The sequence below is a fragment of the Antechinus flavipes genome, chromosome 3 (genome assembly GCF_016432865.1).
Source record: "Antechinus flavipes isolate AdamAnt ecotype Samford, QLD, Australia chromosome 3, AdamAnt_v2, whole genome shotgun sequence".
NCBI lineage: Eukaryota > Metazoa > Chordata > Mammalia > Dasyuromorphia > Dasyuridae > Antechinus > Antechinus flavipes.
Genome location: NC_067400.1, coordinates 436,099,689 through 436,124,631, shown reverse-complemented (window position 1 = coordinate 436,124,631; position 24,943 = coordinate 436,099,689). Strand labels below are relative to the sequence as shown.

Below are 24,943 nucleotides of genomic sequence, written 5' to 3'. Positions count from 1 at the left end.
GTACCTCTCTTCTCTATTTCACAATGTTGTTTAGAAATAGCAAATAGGATGATACATAAATGCATTTAGTAATCCATAACAGATCATACAGATGTCAAATTGTCATCTGAGCACTATGTCAAAAAACAATAAAATTTACTTTATAAACACATACAACTCTTCAATACTAGGATAATGATGGTTATGATGATAATGATGGTGGTGGTGGTGGTGGTGGTGGTGATGGTGGTGATAATAGTAGTGGTGATGTGGTAAAGTCTGAGATAAAAATCTCTGCTATATAATAAAAAAAAATGTTGTTTGTCCTGTTTTTGAAGAAGACCAATGCTTCCATGTCCTCATCTAGACAATGGGGATAATAACAGCTACTTCCCAAAGTTATTGTGAAGATAAGAGAAAATAAATTTTATGTTAAATTTTAAAGTGCTATATAAATGCTATTTTATCATCATAATTATCATTATTAAGAATAATATTATGGCAAGAATAATATTCTTATTCCTCTAATAATAATATTGTCACAGTTTTAAAATTTGATAAGCCATATTACAACAATGAGGTCAGCACAACTGCTCTGGAGAGTTTCAGTTTGTTAGTCAGTCTCATACCTCTCCTTTCCCACCCTTTCCTTCAGAGTCTCTCAAACACTGGCAATGCATGTGTCAATCTCATTATAAATGTGGACATCCCTGTAAAGCACAGTGCCAAGGTAAGTGAACATATCCACAGTATTCAAAACTTTATCATCTGCTGTAACTAGATGGTTCTACATATGGATAATGCAGTGTTGACTGATGGAGAACCTTTGTTTCCTTGTATTATTTGTTAGACCAAAATAAGCATAAGCAGCGGAGAATCGATCTATGTTACATTTCAGCTTCAGAGGCTACATTGAGTGTAGAACCATCTGCAAACAAAAAATTGTGCATCAACACTTCCTCTACTATTAGTTTTGGATTGTAGCCTTTTTAAGTTGAAGAATTTACCAACAATATGAAAGCTGATTCTGATTCCATCTTTGTCCTCACTGAAGGTGTTTGACAACATGGCCGAAAACATTATGCTAAAAAAAAAATGGAGGCAAGCACACAGCCTTGTTTCACTCCATAGGTGACTGGGAAAGTCCAAGAGCATTGTCCATGAAGGACTCACAAAGGGTATGTGTTCACAAGGTGGTCAGAAAAAGCAATACAAAGACACTTTCAAGGTCTCTCTTAAGAACTTTAGAACTGATATACGACATGAGAGACACTGGCATAGGACCACCCAGCTTGGTATGCCCTTATCAGATATACATGAGATGTACAGTTAGATAATGCATCCCAAATGTTCATAGAGACTATTTGTATCTGACCTTTGGTGTAGGATTCCTATTTTATATTAATCTGATCAGTCACAACTTGATACACTACCACTCAACTCTAACATAATGATGTCATTTTGGGGCCTCTTTGGGAATGAAATACAGCAACCATCCAACCAACCTAGGCCATCTGTACAGATAGCTAGACCACATCTGGATAAATGTGTCCTGTTATGAGTATCATAATTTAAGGAAGACACCTTAACCTGGGAAGGATCCAGAGAAGGACAACCAAATTAGTGAAGAGTCATGGATTCATATCATATGACAACAAGTCAAAGGTAATTGAATTGTTGAGCCTAGAGGAGAGTTATATGCAATAACTATCTTTATGTGTTTGAAGAGCTTTTATGTAAAGAACAGATTAGATTTGTCATGTTTGATTACAGAGGACAGAACAAAGCTGAGGAGGAAAGTTACAAAGAGGAAAACTTGATGTAAAATATCATACTAATTTAAATCATCCCAAAATATATTGGGCTGCCTTAGAGGACGTATGCCTCTCATTTGAGATTATCTAGAAGAGACTCATTTACAACGCACACAGGAGAATAAATTAATTACAAAGCAAAGAATACCTAAAGGACCCATAATCCAGTCCATGGATAGTTAAGAAAAGTTTTACCCTAGCAAGATCTACTTTCTCTAAACAGTTGGGGGTCACAGCGGGATTGGAGGTACCCCTAAAGAAAATTCTTCTTTAGTTATAAATCATACTGATTAACTCCTGGGATCCCTTAGCTCTTAAATTCCACAATTCCATTAATACTAAATTATTTTCCCATATTGGAGCAGGGCAAAGTATTTTCAACCCAGTCATGGCTCCCCCAAATCCATGACTCCCCCAAATCTTAGAGAAAATAAGTCTACATAAGAAGAATTTTTTTCTTAACTATGGTTTTGAGAATGGGTTCTTTCTGTACTCTTTACTATGTTGTAAATTTATTCACTATAAGTCTTGAGAGTTTCTCTTGAAATAGGAAAATGAATAATCCCCAAGGCAGAAGCCAAAATAATTCATATCATATATTTCTAAAGATGACTTCTGGGTGGGGGCAAACACAAATCAGAGAGATTATTCACTATTGAGAAAAGTCCAAGATACAAATTGGAGCCTGTGTGAGTGTAAAGCTTCAGTAATGGCTCCAAAGTTATACTCTCATATCACTCATTTGAATCAAGCATTGTCTGAGCTCTTACTATTCTGTTTGGGGCAGAGAGTACCCAGGCACAGGATGACCTAGGAGCTCAAAGAATGTACTACTGTGCGTGCCAGTAGGATTCCAGTAACACTGGCTTGTCTGAAATGCAGCTCCTCTTCTCTTTGTCACTCTAGGGGGAGTGGTGGAATTAGTGCACAGCTTAGGGAAGGAACTCTGGAGATTTCAAACATTCATTGCTAGCTTCTTAGAGTGACAAATCCCCAGGGGCAAGTCATATCACTTGCTTCTCCAAATTCTGGCAGCTCGGTGGCCATTTTTCCTGCTGTGTTCCAAGAGAAGAGCAGTGATACTGTAGTGCTTTGGGGACAGTGCTGCTTGATATTTAGAATGCAACACTCCACATTTGCAATCAAGTAAATGGCTTTTGGCTGGGAAAACACCAGCATTATGAAATAAAGTTAGTATTGTAATAAGACCTGGGTTTCTACGTCATCTACTACATATGGTAAGGCTCTTTTCAGGAATCTAAAAAACATTTGGGCCTAGGAGGAGGAAGTCTTGATAGAGATATTATAAAGGGGGGGTTGAGTAATAAATTACAATACTACCTCTGACAACCTTCAGAAACTGAAGAATAGGCCCTTATAATTGGATGACAGGCTAAAATATCAAAGCAGCATGTGACCATAAGGACAGTGTGGTATCAATACATAGACCATACAACTAGAGGTAACAAGTACTTCAGTACTGGTATCATAGGGCAAGCCTGGCTAATTCTTTCAACATAAAACAGTGGTTAACTACTCTAGGGCTTCTTGAACCTTTTCTACTCACAACCCCTTTTTGCCCAAGAAATTGTTACATGACCTCAGGTATATAGTTATATAAAATAGGTATATGCAACCCAGGATATATAGTACATAAAATAGATCAATAAAAATGATATAATCAAATATTTACTGATAATCATAATTTCATAACCCCCCACATTCAGTTATGCAATCCCCATAGGGGATTATGACCTTGATGAAAGATGCTTTGAACTAGTCCACCAGTAATCTGGGACTGGGAAAGAGTGTGGAAAGGCAGAAGAGGAAATGGATAGCAGAGGTCAGATAGAAATCTAAACCCTTAGGGCATGGCCAGTCCAGGTCACTGTTTTTCATATGGGAGCCTCCAGATGATGGACTGGCCTTATTTTGCTGGCTATACTTTCCCTATCTCAATGGGAGATTTGAGCAATGAACTAGCTCCAAAGTAGATTTTATTCTTGTGTGGCATTCCCTTTGATCTATATGCTTCCTTCCCTTCCCCTCCCCCTCATGCCAAGTTATATAAAGCAGCAAGGTTCTGTCTCCAGTGAGTGTGTCACAGGAATTGGCTTGACATATCTACAAGAGAAGGTACGTTATAGTAATGGTCTGAGTCAGACCAAAGCTGGAGTAGAATTGCAGTACTGCTCATTGCTGGGCCCCGTGCTGAGTCCATTCACCCTGCTAGTGATGAACTAAGCAAAGCCAGAATCAACCAAAAGTCTCTGCCAGCAACAGGCTAGTCACGATTAGAAAAAATACTGTTCTTCATGAGTTTCAGTTCACAATGGATCCTATGTTCCATGCCCTGCACTGAAAGATGCCCTAGGTTCCTGGCTCCTGAGTCTTCAGCAAACCCTGGCCTCCTAGAAATGTGAATAAAGCACAAAGTGGGAAACTACATGGTATTATTTGCATTCCTTTCCCTGCCATCAGGGATGTGGGTATGGGAGGGGTCTTAGAAAGATGATCTGTGTGTTTCCCTATACCTCCTGAGTTCCAAGCACATTGTCTAAGGACTTCAGAAGTCAGGGAGAGGTTACAGGTGCACCACTGAGTAGGGGATGTTTTATTATGCGGTTTTTTAATTTCTCATTGTTTTGTTGATTCTAGGCCAAAAGGAAAGTACATGCTGTATCCAAGTATGCCCATCTTTCACTGTGGAGAGTGGACTTCATTATGCCAAACCACATGACTAGGGATCAGTGGAAAACTGCCTGCAGTAAGGAGGGAGGGCTTGTCAAAGGGAGGTACTCACTGTGGATTCCTAGTTGGCAACTCCCAGTCATAGCTACTCTCCTAGACAGCAAGTTGAGGTCCTGAATAAAAAAGTGGAATCTAGGGTAGAAGGTTGTCTTCTTTGAGACAGACAGACAGAGACAGAGGGAGACAGAGGGAAAGAGGGGAGAGAGAGAGAGAGGGAGAGAGAGAAAGAGAGAGAGAGAGAGAGACAGAGAGAGAGAGAGAGAAGAGAGAGAGAGAGAGAGAGAGAGAGAGAGAGAGAAGAGACAAAGAGAGCTCAGCATTTTCCAAAAGTTCTGCACAATGAGATCAAATGTAAACTGCCAGGATGTACATGGGACAAGCCCAACTCCTGATTCTTCCATTCCAACAGGTTCAGGATATTTCCTAACAATGTCACCCAGTAGTTGAATATATAGTAATAGAAAGCTAAATTCCAAGTTTACTTGGGAAGAGATGCCAGTTCCTAAAAGAGATTCAGTGGGTGGGAAAGAAAAAGTCAATAATTATTCTGAATTCAAGAAAGTCCATTTCTGAAAGTGAAGATCAAATGTGAGGAGACATCCTCCACTGGGCAGAAAAAGGAGATTAAAAACTGGGCTGGCCCTCAGTAGAATCCAGCTCTCTGTGGGAAGGACAACAGAAAAAAAGCAAGAACAAGTAGCAGTTACAGTGCTGGATCTCAAAACACTTAGGAAGGCTGTGAATACCTTTCTCTATTAGAAGTTTATTGATTATTCTCTGGCTAAGATTCATCCAGCCATCATCAAGACAGAAAGCAAGGCAAGGGAACATGAACCTTGGAGAGGGACAATGCCAGATGTTGGATACCAAGAAAACCCAAAACTATATATCCCATGTTTCCCTGAGCTTACATGGGAGTATAAGAAAGTTGTTTACAGGTCTGATGTTTGCTATTTTGAAGTTGGGCACTAGCCTGGGAGCTGTGTAGAGAAAACTGACTTTTACATTTAAGTTCTTGGGTTGGTAGAATAAAATTCAGTAACTGTCCAAAAGTCAGTATGTAGCATGGAAGGAGAATGGATCTTGGAAAGAGAATGAGTAGAGAATGAATAAGGAAACTATAATTTTATAAAATGTGTACAAGAGAGAAAGTGACTGGGACAATACTTGCTAAGGCAAGTATACAGCTGTCATTCCATTGATATGTTTTGGGAGAAAGGTTAACATAAGGGTGATGCAATAAACTATGTTTGAGATTGCCCCTACCTAGTAAGCAGCAGGAAATGATGGGTGATTAAAGACTTAATCAGATTTGACTTTGCACCATTGATTTATATTGCACGTTTTCAGAGCTTTTCCTAATCTTTTTGGGAATAGTCAAAGGCAAGATGGGGTGGGGTCAGATAAGAGACAGGAATAAATATGGGGTGTCTTAAGGTGCAAAGTACATATAACTTAGTAACAGTAGTGTAGCACTACTCTCATCTCAGAATCTATGCTAACCTGATTCCCTGGAATTATGCCGCTTCAATGCTATCTGACCCTAAATTCTGCCCAGTCCTGATTCAATTACTTTAACTTGTGCTTACTTATTTTTCCTTAAAGCAATGCTAGCCATCTTAACCCAGTCTCCTATCTGCCCCCATGGCCTCACCTTTAACCACACCCGCTTTAACTTGGTGAATTTCAGATTTGAAGGAAAGGTTCTTTCCATAGGGTCTGTTCCACAGGCTTTCTACCTCCATTCCATTATCTAACACAAGGTTTTGCCCTGGTAGCATTGAATAAATGCTTCATCTTGTTCTGATTAATTTCCCTCCCCCCACCCCCACACCCAGTTTTTGTTCTTATTCTCTCATCTCATTCCTGGCTACTTTTTAATTTCAACAAACATTTATTGAAATTAGGCCAAGTTTTACAATAACATTGATAAATATCTGTACTCTTTTTCTTTTTAATTCTAGTAATAAGCTTAAACACATTTTGACTATCATTTGATCATTTCCTCACTTCCATTTAATTATCTATGTGTCACCCTAAACTTAAAGTGTTGTTGTCTATAATGATATGTTCATGTAATTTCCATCAAGTACAAGAACAATTTAATATACATATTGAGAGAGGTAGAAGAATATAAAAGTTAAAAATTCCTCCCAAGTGTCCTCTTTTATATTTGAGTTTGCATCATTGAACATTGTAATTAAAGTTGCCAAATGACTTTCCTTTTTATCATGTTTCAGGTTAAACAGAACTTCATAAAAATTTCCCCTATGGGTTCAAACTTTTCATTTGCATAATAAAACTTCTTTTTGGAGAGGGAAGAACAGAAATGAGTTTGATTAAAAGATTTTTTTTCCATGAAGAACTATACAGGAAAAAGTCTAAATATATAGAGATATGCATATATATAGAAATATAGACTTAGATATATGTATTATTTTTAAATAAGCTTAAAATAATAAACAACATACTGAAATTTGAACTGGATATTCCACATTTAGAAACTACTTGGCAGAGTAAGAATCTTTCCCAACAGGTTGTTAAATTTTAAATTCAAAGTAAATTGACATATTCAGAAATTTGAATTTAGATATGCACAATAAAAATGCTCATTAAAAGAAAAGTTGTACTTTTTCAAAAATATTTGTGCCACATTAATGAAGTGCATGTTTAATAAAAATTTAATATCTGAAAAAGCATTGATATGAGTTTTAAGGGGGAAAACATTCATAATGCTTTCCATTATTTGTTTCTCTCTGGTAAATAATTTACATTTTTCAATGTAATGATCAAATTCAAATAATTTAATGGGTTAATTCTTAAACCTACTTGGATATAGATGGGAAGAAATGGACAACAAAAATGAAAGGGTTGACTCAAATATTATAAATAGTGAAAGGATGATTTTTTAAAAATAATGGTAAAATCATGTTTACCTTTATTGGATCTCAGCTAAGCTGAAGAAATGATGGAGCTAGAAACTTTAGGTACTCATTTATATTGCAATTTAAAATTTTAATTGTAACAGGCTAAATAAAACAAAGTTTTGGAATATTGGCATATACACTTAATGTTAATCAAGAATTAAATGATAAAATCATTCTCTCATTTTGTGGGATTTTGTCACCTCTTACCTGATTTCATGGAGTCTTTTGTGCTCTTGCCACCATACTTTCTTATGTTGTTTTATTAGCCTTTGATCTTTAGATATTTTTGAAGTCTGCTCTGTTTTCTGGATCTAATTTCAAAGGAATAAAAGAAAATGAGAGTCCAACTTTTTTTTTCTAATGTGTCTTTTACAAAGGAATGTTTTTAAATTTGACTTTTAAGAATATGATAGCAACAGTTCAGAATGTTATGTGTAACTCAAGTTTGTTCTCCCTATATTTGCTCTAGAGTAAGCGGTTTTCCTTTGAAAATAAGTAGAAAATGGCTCCCTCATTCTTAAATCATGTCAGTGTACTTCTCAATCTGAGGACAACTTAAGTGGGTTCTATATTGATTAAAATGGGAAATATATAGTCTTAAATCCTTTCCAATGTAAGAAATGATGCTTTTATACAACTTGAAGAAAAGTTAAAATATTGCTATTCCCCCACACACTTCTCAAACACATGAAGATGAAAATATCCTCAAGCATTTGAAAAAATATCCTAATCATTTTGCATGAGACCTTTGGGTCAGGAGCCAGGAAACTAATTCTCTGAGTATGTAATGATAGTTGTATCTTAGTTTCCTTATCTATAAAATGAGCTGGTAAAATTAGATCATCTTTAAGGTCTTTCCCAGCATTAAAAATATATAAATTCATCAAAAATGTATTTCTAGAACTTCAACAAAATTATAAAAAATGAAAATTTGGAAAAGATGTGAAAGAAATCTCTTTCCTGCATCCCTTATTTTTAAGAGGCCATATAATCATTGCTCTGTCAAGTATCAATTGCATTAATATAATTCTATATTGATACTTTTTCATTTTATAAAACAAATCAGAATTTGATGTAATAAGTACATTTGTTCACTTAAGACAAACTAGTTGCACAGTAGATAGAGTGCCTGGCCTGAAGTCAGGAAGACTCATTCCTAAACTCAATTTCAACCTCAGACATTTACTATCTATGTACCCCTGGGCAAGTCACTTAACCTTGATTGCCATAGTTCCTCATCTATATAATGAGATAGAAAAGAAAATGACAAACTCCTCCAGTATCTTTGCCAAGAAAAGCCTAAATGAAGTCAAGAAGAGTCAGACACAATTGAAAAAGAGTTTAACAATTTCACTTAAGGAAAATTCCAAGCTCTATGCTAATTAACAGGGATATAAATAATAATAACATTATAATAAACATAAACATTACAGATTTAGCATTTGAAGAGACAGACTATCTGCATCAACTCATTCATTTTATTTATGAGGACCTGAAGTCCAGAGGTTACTGGTCAGACAATGAGAGTATCTAAGTAGTAGAACTGGTTGAACTCTGATCCTTTAATTTACAAGTTCAGTATTGTTTCTACTATGTCATAGCATCCTCTATTATATCCATGAAAAGCAGTCATCCTCTTGTATTTGAGAAACTCCAGTAAAAAGAAATCCACCACCTTTCATTTCACTGTTGCATTTACTTTGAGAAGTTGTTAGGTAATTTTTCCTCAGGTACACCTTTTCAAGTTTTCCCTTGTTACTTTCCCCTTTATTCAGAGTTGTATCCTCTGGATCAAGCAGAACAATAATTAATGTTCTATCACAGAATTTAGTAACCTGAAAATTTTCATAAATCAACTCTGAAGATATGGAAACATAAAAAAGATAGCTCCTAAGAAGGAATATTTTAATGTAGGTTCCTTTTAATCACATCCACAGATAAAACCATATATTGCCCTAACCTCAAATTTACTTCCTCTCTGTCTTAGAAATGGGTTCAGAATTTTTTTTTTTTTTTTTGCTGATGAATCCAGAAAAGATTTTATTTTAAATTCTTGCAAAAGCAAGTGTCTAAGCTATAAGCTAGTAGGTTCATCCTTGAAGCAAAAGTGTAGTCTTTTATTCCCCCTCCCAAAATGCAAGTCCCTCTTCTGTTTAGCACATAGACAATATATTGGGAGAGAATGAAGGTTTGTCTATATTCTATTGAGCTTGATTTAAAAATAGTAGTCAGTTCGGAACCTGGTATTCCAGTAGAGGGTTATCCTAATGAGATTCCAGCTAAGAATCTGAAAGGAAATTACTCGGGGGCCAGGAAGGAGAGGAAAGAACCATTGTCTTATATTTGACTTTGTGACTTTAAATGGTCAGATTTTGGTTTTCATGTGGTTGTCCTAGGAGCATTTTCAGAATAGCGATGACTGATTTTCATAGGGAGCTAAGACAAACCAGACACAGTGAGGAAAGGCAGTTACAGGATTGTAAAGAGCCCAATAGACAGCAATACCGATCTTAATGGAAGCTTCATTAAGGACTTCACATAAATGAGAAAAGGACTTCCATTATCCAAGAAATTGCAATTACTTTTGGTTTGAGACTATTTTACCCTGGATTCTGGATGCAATTTTTTTTTGTTGTTTTTTGGGTTTTTTTTTAGATGATGAAATTTTTTTTTCCTTTTCTTTTTTTTTTTAATTTTATTTTATTTAATAATAACTTTGTATTGATTTGTATGGATTCTCCATGCCAGGATAATTTTTTTACAACATTATCCCTTGCACTCGCTTATGTTTCGTTTTTTCCCCTCCCTCCCTCCACCCCCCCCCCCCAAGATGGCAAGCAGTCCTATATATGTTAAATATGTTGCAGTATATACTGCAACATATCCTAGATACAATACATATTTGCAGAACCGAACAGTTCTCCCGCTGCACAGGGAGAATTGGATTCAGAAGGTAAAAATAACTCGGGAAGAAAATCAAAAATGCAAATAGTTCACATTCATTTCCCAGTTTCCTTCTTTGGGTGTAGCTGTTTCTGTCCATCATTTATCCATTGAAACTCAGTTAAGTCTCTTTGTCATAGAAATCCACTTCCATCAGAATACATCCTCATACAATATCGTTGTCGAAGTATATAATGATCTCCTGGTTCTGCTCATCTCACTTAGCATCAGTCCATGTAGGTCTCTCCAAGCCTCTCTGTATTCATCCTGCTGGTCATTCCTTACAGAGCAATAATATTCCATAACATTCATATACCACAATTTACCAGCCATTCTCCAATTGATGGGCATCCACTCATTTTCCAGTTTCTAGCCAGTACAAACAGGGCTGCTACAAACATTTTGGCACATACAGGTCCCTTTCCGTTTTTTAGTATCTCTTTGGGGTATAAGCCCAATAGAAACACTGCTGGATCAAAGGGTATGCACAGTTTGATAACTTTTGGGGCATAATTCCAGATTGCTCTCCAGAATGGCTGGATTCATTCACAACTCCACCAACAATGCATCAGTGTCCCCATTTTCCCGCATCCCCTCCAACATTCATCATTATTTTTTCCTGTCATCTTAGCCAATCTGACAGGTGTGTAGTGGTATCTCAGAGTTGTCTTAATTTGCATTTCTCTGATCAATAGTGATTTGGAACACTCTTTCATGTGAGTGGTAATAGTTTCAATTTCTTCATCTGAAAATTGTCTGTTCATATCCTTTGACCATTTATCAATTGGAGAATGGCTTGATTTTTTATAAATTTGAGTCAGTTCTCTATATATTTTGGAAATGAGGCCTTTATCAGAACCTTTAATTGTAAAGATGTTTTCCCAGTTTGTTGCTTCCCTACTAATCTTGTTTGCATTCGTTCTGTTTGTACAAAGGCTTTTTAATTTGATATAATCAAAACTTTCTATTTTGTGATTGGTAATGGTCTCTAGTTCATCTTTGGTCACAAATTTCTTTCTCCTCCACAAGTCTGAGAGAGAAACTATTCTATGTTCCTCTAATTTATTTATAATCTCGTTCTTTATGCCTAGGTCATGGACCAGAAATGGGTTCAGAATTAAGAAATATCACAACAAAATAGTTAACAGTCCATTTCAAGAAAAAGCACAAAAAAAACTTTTCATTTGTAATTTCTCATTATTACTTTATAAAATTTTTCTGCCATTTTCAACCCCTAAGCATAGCATTTTGAAGTATATTGTAAAGCAATTAGTGAAAGTACCTGACACATAGCAGACTTAGTACCTTTCACCTGTTCCCTTCCCCTCCTCTTCAATATCAAAAGATTTGAAGCAGCAGTCTACACTTGATGTCACCACTTACTCAACACAAAACATGCTTTCAAACCCTTGCATTCTGACTTCCTCATCACCATCACTATGCTGAAGCTGCTGCCTCAAGAACTGCTCCCTATTAGCAAATCCAATGTCCTTTTTCAAACCTCCTCTTGTCCATATTTTTTCAGCACAAGGCACTACTTCCCACTCCTTCCTGCTAGATATTTTCTTATCCCTCAACTTTCACTTTAGTATTTTTCTGTTTTCTTCATTGGCCCCTCTTCCTAATCATTCTTCAAACTTCTATTTTCAATCTTTTCTGGTCTCTCTTGTGAAAATCTCATTCAATTTCCATAAAGTTAACTAACTCCTACATGCAAATGCTCCCTAAATTCTTACCTCCCTACTTCTTAGACTTCGTCCCCAAGGTTCTGTCCTTGTTGCTCTTCCCTATAAATACTACTTCCCCTAACAATTTCAATTACTAATATGGCTTCAGCCACAATGCCACTACCTAGCATGGTACTCTTTATAAAGAGATAGTGTTTGTTTAATCTAGTTGTCATCATTACAACTGAGAATAACTGAGGCATTTTTTCCTTCAAAAATTTTCATTTAGATGGTAGTGTAGTAAGAAAAAGGCCAATAATTTTAAAAATATTTTTAAATGACTTTAGGGACTTAGAAAAAAAGCTTTTTGTAGCTTCAAATATTTAATATGAATTACTAGATAAGAACAAAATAGAACTAAGCCCTAACATACCATTACATTATCTATCTAGGAATGATTACTAGATCGTGCTTACTCACTTTTAAAAGGAATTGGTGCTAGGAGAAAAAAAAGCCATTTTGTAACAAAATCAAGCTATTTTGTAATTCTCTAAAAATTGTAACAAAGAAGAATGAGTCAAGTTTCTGAGAAGCACATTATATTAAGTTTTTAACTTCAAAGTTTAACTGCATTGCCAGGTGTGACTTTTAACAAACTTTATGTGTTTTTCATCAGTATCTATATAGGCATATGTCAGTTGGAAAAAAAAGGCTGATAATAATAACTACTGCCTAGATTACAGCTCAGAGAAATTTCATTTATGTATTTTCTGCTCAATTCTCTAAACAACCTTATGTGGTAGAAACTAGTTATGAAATTTAGCAAAGAAATATATTTTCATTAGAACATAACAGGAAACATTCCAAAGACAAACTCTCTACTTTACTACCTGAAAAGCATTAAAAATAAAATTATATTGAATTTCTAAAAATCCATACTCCTCTAGCCTATTTTAATAGATACTATATACTGGTGGAAAGAGTATTAGATTTGGAGTTGGAAGACTAGGATTCAAATCATAAATCCAACATTGCCTAAGTGGCAGCCTGGGTGACCCTGGGTAATTCATTTAATCACTATCTGTCTCAGTTTTCTCAATTGTAAAATGGGGATAATAGCACTTATTTCTCAGGGTTGTCATGAGGACCAAATGAGATAATATTTGTAAAGTACTTAATTGAGTGCCTAACACATGGTAGGGTGCTACTATTAGTAGCTACATTAATAAATGTTTGTATTTGCTTCCTTCTTTCCTGTTGTGTGGCCATAGGCAAATCAGTCAATCTCTCAGAACATCTTTCCTAATCTGCATCACAGGAATGATAATTTCATCAAAATGCTGTGTAAATGTGAACTGTTATTGTAGCACTTGCTACAATAGAATTTAAGTCTCCATCTATCTGTGAATGGTCTACAATCATCAGAGCTTGCCTAAAATAAATAAATAGAATATTCAAGTTGTTTTGATGTTTTAACAAATATAAAAATGACTCTAGACTTGTAAAAGTGATGATTACATTTCAATGCTATAAAAGCAATACTGCTGTCTATGGGGAAAGGATAAGGTCAGTTAAGTAGATTGTAAAAGTCAAAATAAGTCTCCAATTTTTCATTAGTTGCTTCTATTGTCTATAGCTAAATATTTTGCTTTTTTGCCAACTGCTGGGTTTTTTCTGTTCTCACTCTCAGGCAAAAATTGTAGGGGAAAAATATAATTTGTAACTTAATTAGGTTCATATATTTAGAACCTGAGAGACCCAGAGACCAGAATCCAACCATGTCATTTTACAGATTAGGAAACTAATGCACATGGCTATTAAGTGATTTGTCCATGGTATATACTAGTAAAGGTTTGAGGCAGAATTTGAACTCAGGTCTTCAGGTATTGAAGTCATGTGCTCTGTTCACTATCTAAAAGACTTGTGTCTTTATTAAGAATAAGCTTCCAAGACAGCTAGGTGATACAGTGGTTAGAGCACCAGCCCAGACGTCAAGAGGATCTGAGTTCAAATGTGATCTGAGACACTTACTACTTCCTGGCTGTGTTATCCTAGGCAAGTCACTTAACCCAATTGCTTCAGCAAAAATAATAATAATAATGATATGTTCTAATAATAATCTTCTAATTGATGCCAAGTCATTATTACTAATAAAGCTGTTCCAAGAAATTACTACCAATTTTAAGATAGCAAGTTATTTCTGCTAAATTTTAGTAAACTTACAAATTTTAAATATAATCAAAAGTTGAAAAAGCTAGTTATACTATATACAAATTTCTATATGTAAATACATTTACCAAAAACTATTCAATCTTCATGAAACTACAAGATAGTTTACACTCCTTGTGAATTTTGTAAAAAAGACAAAATATTAGGCAATAGTGAGCTAATCTCAAAGCCAGAAAAATCTAGATTTGAGTTCTGTATCTGATATATATGCTGTAACCTTGTACAAGTCATTTAACCTCTAAATCCTCATGGCAATCCTCTAAAACTATGAATGACAAAGAAAGTGCCAATCTGCATTGGTAGAAATAGTTTCCTTGTGTAGAGGTTCCCTAAACCATTGCAATCACATGTCCAATTCCTCTCTTAAATGATTTTATATCATCATGAACATCTAGGCAGAACATGTGCATCCACTTTGACTGCCAATATGAAGACTCTGCATTGCTCTCCTAGATAAATACAATCTTTAAAGCAGAAAAGGGACCACAAATACCAAGAGCCATTACTATCAGAAGTGGCTTAAAATATTAGCATATGATTAAGGAGCTGCTTGAACCAAAGTAAGAAATTCATTATCTATTTTTTAAAGTACTTCATAAGGAGGATTATGGGAAGATGACAGAGTAGTTCAGAAAATTCCAAGCTCTCCAGATTTTCCCCACAAACAAAACAAAATTGTACCTCAGGATGAACACAGACAGGTTAAAAAATAAAAACAAAATAAGACTCAGGACAGAACAGGGGTCCTCTTGGGAAAATCCAAGAAGCCCGCAAGAAAGACCTCGGGATTGAGCATTAACAATGTGAAATATAAATATCTCCAGGCTAGCTCTACTGAAATAGCAGGTGGGGAGCTTGTGGCTATCTAAATTCAGAGATAGCTTCAGCCCAGATAATAAGAACTTTCACCTTTTGTATAGTCTGGGGAATTGGGAGTCTGAGCTCAAAAAGATTTGAGAAAACCTCTCTTGCTAAGGAATGCCAGGCCCAAGTGTGTTGCAGAGAGATGGTCCTGGGCAAGAAAGAACCAGCACACCTGATGAGTGCAGAAACAATGGGATAGGGATGCTGCTGGCTGCAGGCACTTGCAGGAGGTTGGAGCTTTTAGTTTGGGGTTCCAGATCAGAAGGGAGAGCTAAAGGGAAGCCAGAAGCACCATTCTCTCCCCATCTCAGGATTAGAGGTGCTTACACTAATAGTTCTCATTCAAAAAAACAAAAACAAAAACATAAAACCAGAAACTTACTATAGGAAGAGGGAAAGCCAGGATTCAATGTCAGAGGAAGACAGTGAAGTAAAAAAAAAGAAAAAAAAAAAAAAGCCACACCTACCCCAAAGAGTAATGTTAAGTGGTTACTGCCCAGAAAAAAATTTATAGAAGAACTCAAAAAAAAAAAAAATCAAATAACAGTGATTGAGGAGAAATTTTCAAAAATAAAAAATAAAAAACATCCATGAAAAACAAGGATATTATGAAAGTCAGAAAACTAGGAAAGGATATTCAGAGTCTTAAAGAAGAAAATAATTCTTTGAAAATTAGAATTGAAAAAAAGAAATCCAGTAAATCTGTGAGACCAAGAAATACAGAACAAAATAATAAAGAATGAAAAGATAGAAGAGAATGTGAAACATTTTATACAAAAAACAACAGCTCTGAAGAACAGATCAAAAAGAGAAAACATCAGAATAATTGGACCACCTGAAAACTGTGACCAAAAAATAATAATAATAATAATAACCTTGACACAATAATACAAGGGATAAAAAAAAATTATCCTGTTTACAAGAAACAAAACAAAAAGCAATTAAAAATACTGGGACTGCAATTAGAATTATACAGTATTTATTAGCAATTACAAGAAAAGACTGTACTGAAATATTATATATCAACAATCAAAAGAACTAGGCCTATAGCCAAAAATAACATATTTAGAAAAATTAATCATAATATTAAACCAAAAAATTGGACATTCAATGAACTCTCTAATACTCAAGTGTTTGCCTCAACCTGAACTCAATAGGAAATTTAATATATATTTCACATTTTCAATTTTTTTATTTTTTAAATTTTGTTTGATTCTTGAAGTTTTATTGAATAATTTACTTTCATTTGTTCAATTCTAATTTTTAGTGAATTATGTTCTTCAGTTAGCTTTTTTACCTCTTTTTGCATTTAGCCAATCGAATTTTTAAATGAGGTATTTTGTTTATTGGATTTTTTTTTTCATTTCACAAATTCTGTTTTTCAGTGGATTACTTTTTCAAATCTATTTTTTTGTAAGGAGTTATATCCTTTTCCCATTTCATCAAATCTACTTTGTAATGAGTTATTTGATTTTTTTCATTTTTTGTTAAATCTATTTTATAAGGAGTTATGTGATTTTTCCATTTCATTAAATCTATTTTTAAGAAGCTTTCTTCAGATAATTTCTATGTTTCCCTTTCCAAACTTGCTTGGAAAATTCTCATTTCCTTTCCCCATTTTTCTTCTAACCCTCTTTTGAGATCCTTTTTGAATTCTTCCAAGAGAACCTTGTGAGATGGGGACCAACTCATATCATATTATCCTTTGGGACTTCATTTGGAGACAATTTGCCTTTAATATCCTCAGGATTTGAGGTCTGTTCTCTGTCTCTATAAAAACTTTCTATGGTCAGAGTTCTTTTTGCTTTTTTGCTCATTTTTTTAAAGGTTGAGGTCTGCTCTTAGGACAAAGAGGAGATTGTCCTAAGCTTCCTCTACAGGCAACAGTGACTTTACACTGCCCTGGACCAGTACTGCTGCCTTTCTTCTGGTGCTGGGGTGATCCCCATTATTTGGGGGATCAGAAGCTCACTATTTGTGGTGTTTTCTTCTTTTTTATAATATATGATGGTTCTCTGTGAGCAGGTTTCTTGGGGAAGTTTTCTGGAGGCAGCCTTAGTTTCAGTTCAGAATAAATAATAATTACTGCAAATGCAGCCAGCTGATAAAATCCAAATGTTTATTTTCTCCTTCCAAGTCGTATCTCTTTCCTTGAGCTCAGTTAGCTTTCTTAAAGGCCTCTCTCCCTCCTTGGTTCCAAGAGCTCGTGCAGCTTGTCTTTTGTTGCCTTCAGCTTCCTCTGAATCTTGATTCTGCTCCTCCAAATCCTTCGTTCTGCCCAACTGCAGTCTCTACCTTGTCAATCTTCTGAACTCACTCTCATTCTGTCAATCTTCCGAAGTGACTTCTGGCCCTAGCTCAACTCCAACTCGTGGCTTCTTCTGAACTGGATGTGACTGACTCACTGAAGCTCTTTTTATGCCCAGTGTAAAAGGTTGACTCCTCCTCCAAGAGTGGGATTATGGGAGGTGTGAATTCACAAAGTTACAAAGTTAACTTTGTATATCTCCCGTACTTGTGAATTCCAATGTGTGAGCTCTAATGTGTGACCTCTAATATGTAAACTCTTAAAGGTGCAAATCCAAGCACACAAGCATTGCTTCCATCAATTCCACTTAGTACCTTGTTTCAAGTTCTGGCCCATAACATCTCCTTGTAGGATTAGATCAATCATACTGAACCATGCTAAGTTAGATAATTATTGTCTCTATCAATTCTAATGACTTAATACTTTGTAAGGATTCCAACAACTATTTGCTTTTTGCATTTCCTTGGATGTCTAACAGCTAATCTGCTGATCCACTAGCTTCCAATCAGGACAGAATACCTAATGCTCTTCTGAGCTAAGAGCCTCCAGGTAGATTCCCCAATGGGCAGATGCCACCCTGTTTTAGGTCCCTGCACTGTGCCTATGCTCAACCATCTCCCTGTGCCCAATTGGAACAGACCTTTTCTGAAGTTCTTCCAAAAATCTTCTGTTAGAAATTTGTTACACTCTAAATATTTGTGGATTCTGTTTAAAACCAGTTCTGAGGCTTGATCTGGTGTTGATCTGAGGGATGCCAGGAAGAGCTCAGATAAAGACCTTTCTGCCCTCTGCGATCTTGGATCTGCTCCCCAAAATTTAACAAATAATAACCAATATTAAAGACTAATTTCAAATGACTCAACAAGGACAAGCTGTTTATGTTTTATACATGGAAATAAAAACCATATGTCTAAGATTGACATTAGTAATTGAATAGTTCAAAAGAAAGATAAGGGCAGAGTTAAGAATAATCTAACTCTAAAAAGCAAAATTGTCTAGGAAAAGATAAAAATACTAATTATGCTATATGAATGAGGTATAAAGGAAGAACTGATACAGAGGCATTAGATGGGGGGAGGGGGAGAGAGAGAGCTGGAATTTCTCACATTGGGAATGGGTTAAATGGGGAACAATACATACATATACCATAAATATATCATAGTATATCACCCTCAAAAATCTATAAAGAAATAAGAAAGGAAAGAATAGGATAAAGTGGGATATAGGTATGTAGATTTATGGCAATGGGACAAAGTGTTTAGATTAGTGAGAAATGGATAAAGAGGGAGGGAAAGGGTAACATAGGATAAGGTGGGTTATAGAAGAATGTTTAGATTAGTGAGAGTGTGATAAGGTATGTGGAAATAAGGGAAATGAGATACATAGGGAAGGATTCAAAGATGGGGGATAGCGGAGAATAAGTAATAGCAAGACAAGTCAAGGAGTAGAACTAAAGTAGAAGAGTTAGCAGAAAACAAGAGTTATATACAAACACAATAACAAGGATCAGAAATAGACTTTATTAGAAAAAAAGTAGAACTAGTAATCACTGATCTTAAAACTTAATAAAGATTCAATTAAGAGAGAAATATACATTATATGCCAGTCATATAAATATTGTCTTAGATGCATGTTTATATATGGTTAAATGCATTATATATATGTGAGTGTATATGTATATGTATAGATATACATACATGTGTAGATGTGAATATATATGTATATATGTATGTGTATGTGTGTTTAAGTATAGCCTGCTTGGGGTTAGTGGGGGAGGGAGGGAATAAAAAGGGCAAAAAAGGAATAAAATAAAAATTACACAGCAGAGAACAAAAGAATGACCTATAAGGAAGCAGAGAAAAGATGAATACTCACAAATATAATGTCTTCTATTATTATATATACCTTCATGGATGGCAGGAAATACAGAATTAGTAATTTTAACTGTAAATGCGAATGGGATGAACTCTCCCATAAAGAGGAGGTGGATAGCAGACTGGATCAAAAGTCAGAACCCTACAATATGTTGTTTACAGGAAACACATTTAAAACAGAGAGATACATACAGAGTAAAGGTAAAAGGCTGGAGCAGAATCTATTATGCTTCAGGTGAAGTCAAAAAAGCAGGGGTAGCCATCCTTATCTCAGATCAAGCAAAAGCAAAAATTGATCTAATAAAAAGAGATAAGGAAGGAAACTATATCTTGCTAAAGGGTACTATAGACAATGAAGCAATATCATTATTAAACATATTTGTACCAAGTGGTATAGCATCTAACTTCCTAAAGAAGTTAAGAGAGTTGCGAGAAGAAATAGACAGCAAAACTATAATAGTGGGAGATCTCAATCTTGTACTCTCAGATTTAGATAAATCAAATCACAAAACAAATAAGAAAGAAATTAAAGAGGTAAATAGAATATTAGAAAAATTAGGTATGATAGATCTCTGGAGAAAACTGAATGGTGACATAAAGGAGTATACTTTCTTCTCAGCGATTCATGGAACCTACACAAAAATTGACCATATATCAGGACATAAAGACCTTAAAATTAAATGCAGGAAGGCAGAAATAGTAAATGCTTTCTTTTCAAATCACAATGCAATAAAAACTACATTCAACAAAAAGTTAGATGTAAATAGACCAAAAAGTAATTAGAAACTAAATAATCTCATCTTAAAGAATGATTGGGTGAAACAGCAAATTATAGACACAATTAATAATTTCACTCAAGATAATGGCAATGGTGAGACATCATACCAAAATTTATGGGATGCAGCCAAAGTGGTAAGAAGGAGAAATTTTATATCCTTAGAGGCTTACTTGAATAAAATAGAGAAAGAGAAGATCAATGAATTGGGCCTACAACTTAAAAAGCTAGAAAAAGACCAAATTAAAAACCCCCAATTAATTACTAAACTTGAAGTTCTAAAATTAAAAGGAGAAATTAATAATATAGAAAGTAAAAAAGCTATTGATCTAATAAATAAAACTAAGAGTTGGTTTTATGAAAAAAATCAATAAAATTGATAAACCTTTGGTAAATCTGATTAGAAAAAGGAGAGAGGAAAATCAAATTAGTAGTCTTAAAAATGAAAAGGGAGAACTTTCCACCAAGAGAAAATTAAAGAAATAATAAGAGGTTACTTTGCCCAACTTTATGCCAATAAATTTGAAAACCTAAGTGAAATGGATGACTACCTCCAAAAATATAGACTTCCCAGATTATCAGAGGAGGAAGTAAATTGCTTAAATAGTTCCATTTCAGAAAAAGAAATAGAACAAGCTATTAATCAACTCCCTAAAAAACAATCTCTGGGACCAGATGGATTTACATGTGAATTCTACCAAACATTCAAAGAACAATTAGCCCCAATGCTTTATAAACCATTTGAAAAAATAGGGAATGAAGGAGTCCTACCAAATTCCTTTTATGACACAGACATACCTAAACCAGGTAGGTTGAAAATAGAGAAAGAAAATTATAGACCAATCTCCCTAATGAATATTGATGCTTAAATCTTAAATAAGATATTAGCAAAAAGACTACAGAAAATTATCCCCAGGATAATACACCACGATCAAGTAGGATTTATACCAGGAATGCAGGGCTGGTTCAATATTAGGAAAACTATCAGTATAATTGGTCATATTAATAATCAAATTAACAAAAACCATATGATCATCTCAATAGATGCAGAAAAAGCATTTGATAAAATCCAACATCCATTCCTATTAAAAACCCTTGTGAGTATAGGAATAAATGGATTTTTCCTTAAAATAATCAGTAGTATTTATTTAAAACCAGCAGTAAGCATCATATGTAACGGGGACAAACTGCAACCATTCCCAATAAGATCAGGAGTGAAACAAGGTTGCCCACTATCACCATTACTATTTAATATTGTATTAGAAATGCTAGCTTTGGCAATAAGAGTTGAGAAAGAGATGAAAGGAATTAGAGTAGGCAATGAGGAAACCAAATTATCACTCTGCTCATGATATGATGGTGTACTTAGAGAACCCCAGAGATTCTAATAAAAAGTTATTAGAAACAATCCACACCTTTTAGCAAAGTTGCAGGATACAAAATAAACGCACATAAGTCATCAGCATTCTTATATATCACTAACAAAACCCAACAGTTAGAATTACAAAGAGAAATTTCATTTAAAGTAACTACTAATTGTATAAAATATTTAGGAATCTATCTGCCAAGGGAAAATCAGAAACTTTATGAGCAAAACTACAAAACACTTTCCACACAAATTAAGTGTGATCTAACCAACTGGAAAAATATTAAATGCTCTTGGATTGGGTGAGCAAATATGAGATGGCAATACTACCTAAACTAATCTATTTATTTAGCGCTATACCAATCAGACTCCCAAAAAATGATTTTGATGACCTAGAAAAAATAACAACAAAGTTCATATGGAAAAACAAAAGGTCAAGAATTTCAAGGGAATTAATGAAAAAAAAAATCAAATCAAGGTGGCCTAGCTATACCAGATCTAAAATTATATTATAAAGCAGCAGTTACTAAAACCATCTGATATTGGCTAAGAAATAGACTAGTTGATCAATGGAATAGGTTAGATTCAAAGGACAAAACAGCCAATAACTTTAATAATATAGTGTTTGACAAACCCAAAGACCCCAGTTTTGGGGATAAGAATGCATTATTTGACAAAAATTGCTGGGAAAATTGGAAATTAGTATGGCAGAAACTAGGCATTGACCCACTCTTAACACTGTACACCAAGATAAGGTCAAAATGGGTTCATGACCTAGGCATAAAGAATGAGATTATAAATAAATTGGAAGAGCATAAGATAATTTACCTCTCAGACCTGTGGAAGAGGAAGGAATTTATGACCAAAGAAGAACTAGAGGTCATTATTAATCACAAAATAGAAAATTTTGATTATATCAAATTGAAAAGTTTTTGTACAAACAAAACTAATGCAGACAAGATTAGAAGGGAAACAATAAACTGGGAAAACATTTTTATAGTCAAAGATTCTGATAAAGGCCTCATTTCCAAAATATATAGAGAATTGATCTAATTTATAAGAAATCAAGCCATTCTCCAATTGATAAATGGTCAAAGGATATGAACAGACAATTCTCAGACAAAGAAATTAAAACTATTTATAGACATATGAAAATATGCTCCAAATCATTATTAATCAGAGAAATGCAAATTAAGACAACTCTGAGATACCACTACACACCTGTCAAATTGGCTAGAAAGACAGGGAAAGATAATGCAGAATGTTGGAGGGGATGTGGGAAAACAGGGACATTAATACATTGTTGGTGGAATTGTGAACACATCCAGCCATTCTGGAGAGCAATTTGGAACTATGCTCAAAAAGTTATCAAACTGTGCATACCCTGTGATCCAGCAGTGTTTCTACTGGGCTTATACCCCAAAGAGATACTAAAGAAGGGAAAAGGACCTGCATGTGCCAAAATGTTTGTGGCAGCCCTGTTTGTAATGGCTAGAAGCTGGAAAATGAATGGATGCCCATCAATTGGAGAATGGTTGCGTAAATTGTGGTATATGAACATTATGGTATATTATCGTTCTGTAAGAAATGACCAGCAGGATGAATACAGAGAGGACTGGTGAGACTTAATGAACTAATGCTAAGTGAAATGAGCAGAACCAGGAGATCATTATATACCTCAACAACGATACTGTATGAAGATGTATTCTGATGGAAGTGGATCTCTTCGATAAAGAGAGCTAATTCAGTTTCAATTGATCAAGGATGGACAGAAGCAGCTACACCCAAAGAAAGAACACTGGGAAATGAATATAAACTACTTGCATTTTTCTTTTTCTTCCCGGGTTATTTATACTTTCTGAATCCAATTCTCCCTGTGCAACAAGAGAACTGTTCAGTTCTGCACACATATATTGTATCTAGGATATACTGTAACCTATTTAACATGTAAAGGACTGCTTGCTATCTGGGGGAGGGGGTGGAGGGAGAGAGGGGAAAAATAGGAACAGAAGTGAGTGCAAGGGATAATATTGTAAAAAATTACCCTGGCATAGGTTCTGTCAATAAGACGTTATTAAAAAAAAAATTAATTCAACTTGCAAAAAAAAAAGTATATATATATATATATATATACCTTCTTGAAATGGAAATTTATTATTACATATTTTGAATCTTCCTTGATGTTTTGCTGGATACATGACAATGTCTTTTTTTTTTTAATTTTCCTTTTTCTGTCTTTTTTTTTTGTCTTTTCTTATTTTGCATTTAGTTTTAAATAAATAAAAACTCAAAATTTTCAACTCTGTAAAAAAAAATAAAGTACTTCATTAAAAAAAATAATGGATGTATATAAAACCTTACTAATTGTGTGGCCCTTTTCAAGTGACTTAATCTTGTTTGCCTTAGTTTTCTCATCTATTAAATAAGCCAGAGAAGGAAATAGCACATCACTCCAGTATCTTTGCCAAGAAAACCTCTTCACATAGAGTCAGACACAACTGAAAAATGGCTGAACAATAACTGACAAAAATCCAAATGAAAAGCAAATGTAAATAGATAGAATTGCAAAGCTGAAAAAAATCCAAGGCAATGTCTATAGATATCTACTCTACATACTTTCAATTTTTAATTTCAAATTTTGTCCCTATTTTCCATGTTAATTCATTGATGAAATGGGAAAAAAAGTGTTATTTACCTTTTTTGTTTGCATTTCAAGTGATTTATTCCCTGTTTAGGGAGGTACCTAATTATAAAAGTATTTCTTCTTATCATCTTCCCTCTTTCTCCTTTTCCTTCTACTAATAGACATTTATCTAGGACTTTACAATTTATAAATGCTTTATAAAGATGCTCTCATTTGACCCTAGGACATAACATTCTATTGTAACCAGTTTTCCATTTCCCAAATTAGGAATTTAGCTATGAAGCTTTCATCCTGAATCATTATAATTTCATCAGAATTATAATTAAGTATTATAAGAATAATAAGAATAAGTATTACAAATTAAATGGTCATACAATTATAGGTAAAGTATGGAGCAAATTCTCAAAGTGATTTATAAGTTACTAAAAAACTGATTCACTTCATCTCAGATCTTTTATAAAAAATGACATTATCAAAATTTGAACTGTTAAATATTTATTGAATACTATGAGCTTCATTGAACATAAAGAAGCTAATTGCTCTTCTCTTCGAGCAATGTTTATTTATAATATGAATGCCCAAAATACCCTGTCCAATTTTACAGAAACTAAATTGATATTCACATGGGATTTTTTCAGGACTTTGGCTTCAAATAACTATATAACATAAGGCTCTCATCCTTATACTGTTAGCAACCATTGCGAACACCTGCAAGTGCTAGTTAGCCAGGATTTGGGACCAGATTAGTCAGTTAGTCATCAAGCATTTATTAAGTGTCTATCATGTTATCAGGCACTCTACT

The 24,943-nt window shown here is 34.5% G+C and overlaps 1 protein-coding gene across 2 annotated transcripts in view; it reads right to left on the bottom strand.

Moving 5' to 3' along the window:
• CCDC148 (coiled-coil domain containing 148) overlaps nt 1-24,943 on the bottom strand; it is a 301,269-nt gene that overhangs the window by 182,665 nt on the left and 93,661 nt on the right. For both annotated transcript variants that reach the window (XM_051986343.1, XM_051986344.1), the window contains exon 5: nt 7,679-7,782. In XM_051986343.1, coding sequence (XP_051842303.1) covers nt 7,679-7,782 — 104 coding nt within the window. The remainder of the gene's footprint in view (nt 1-7,678; nt 7,783-24,943) is intronic.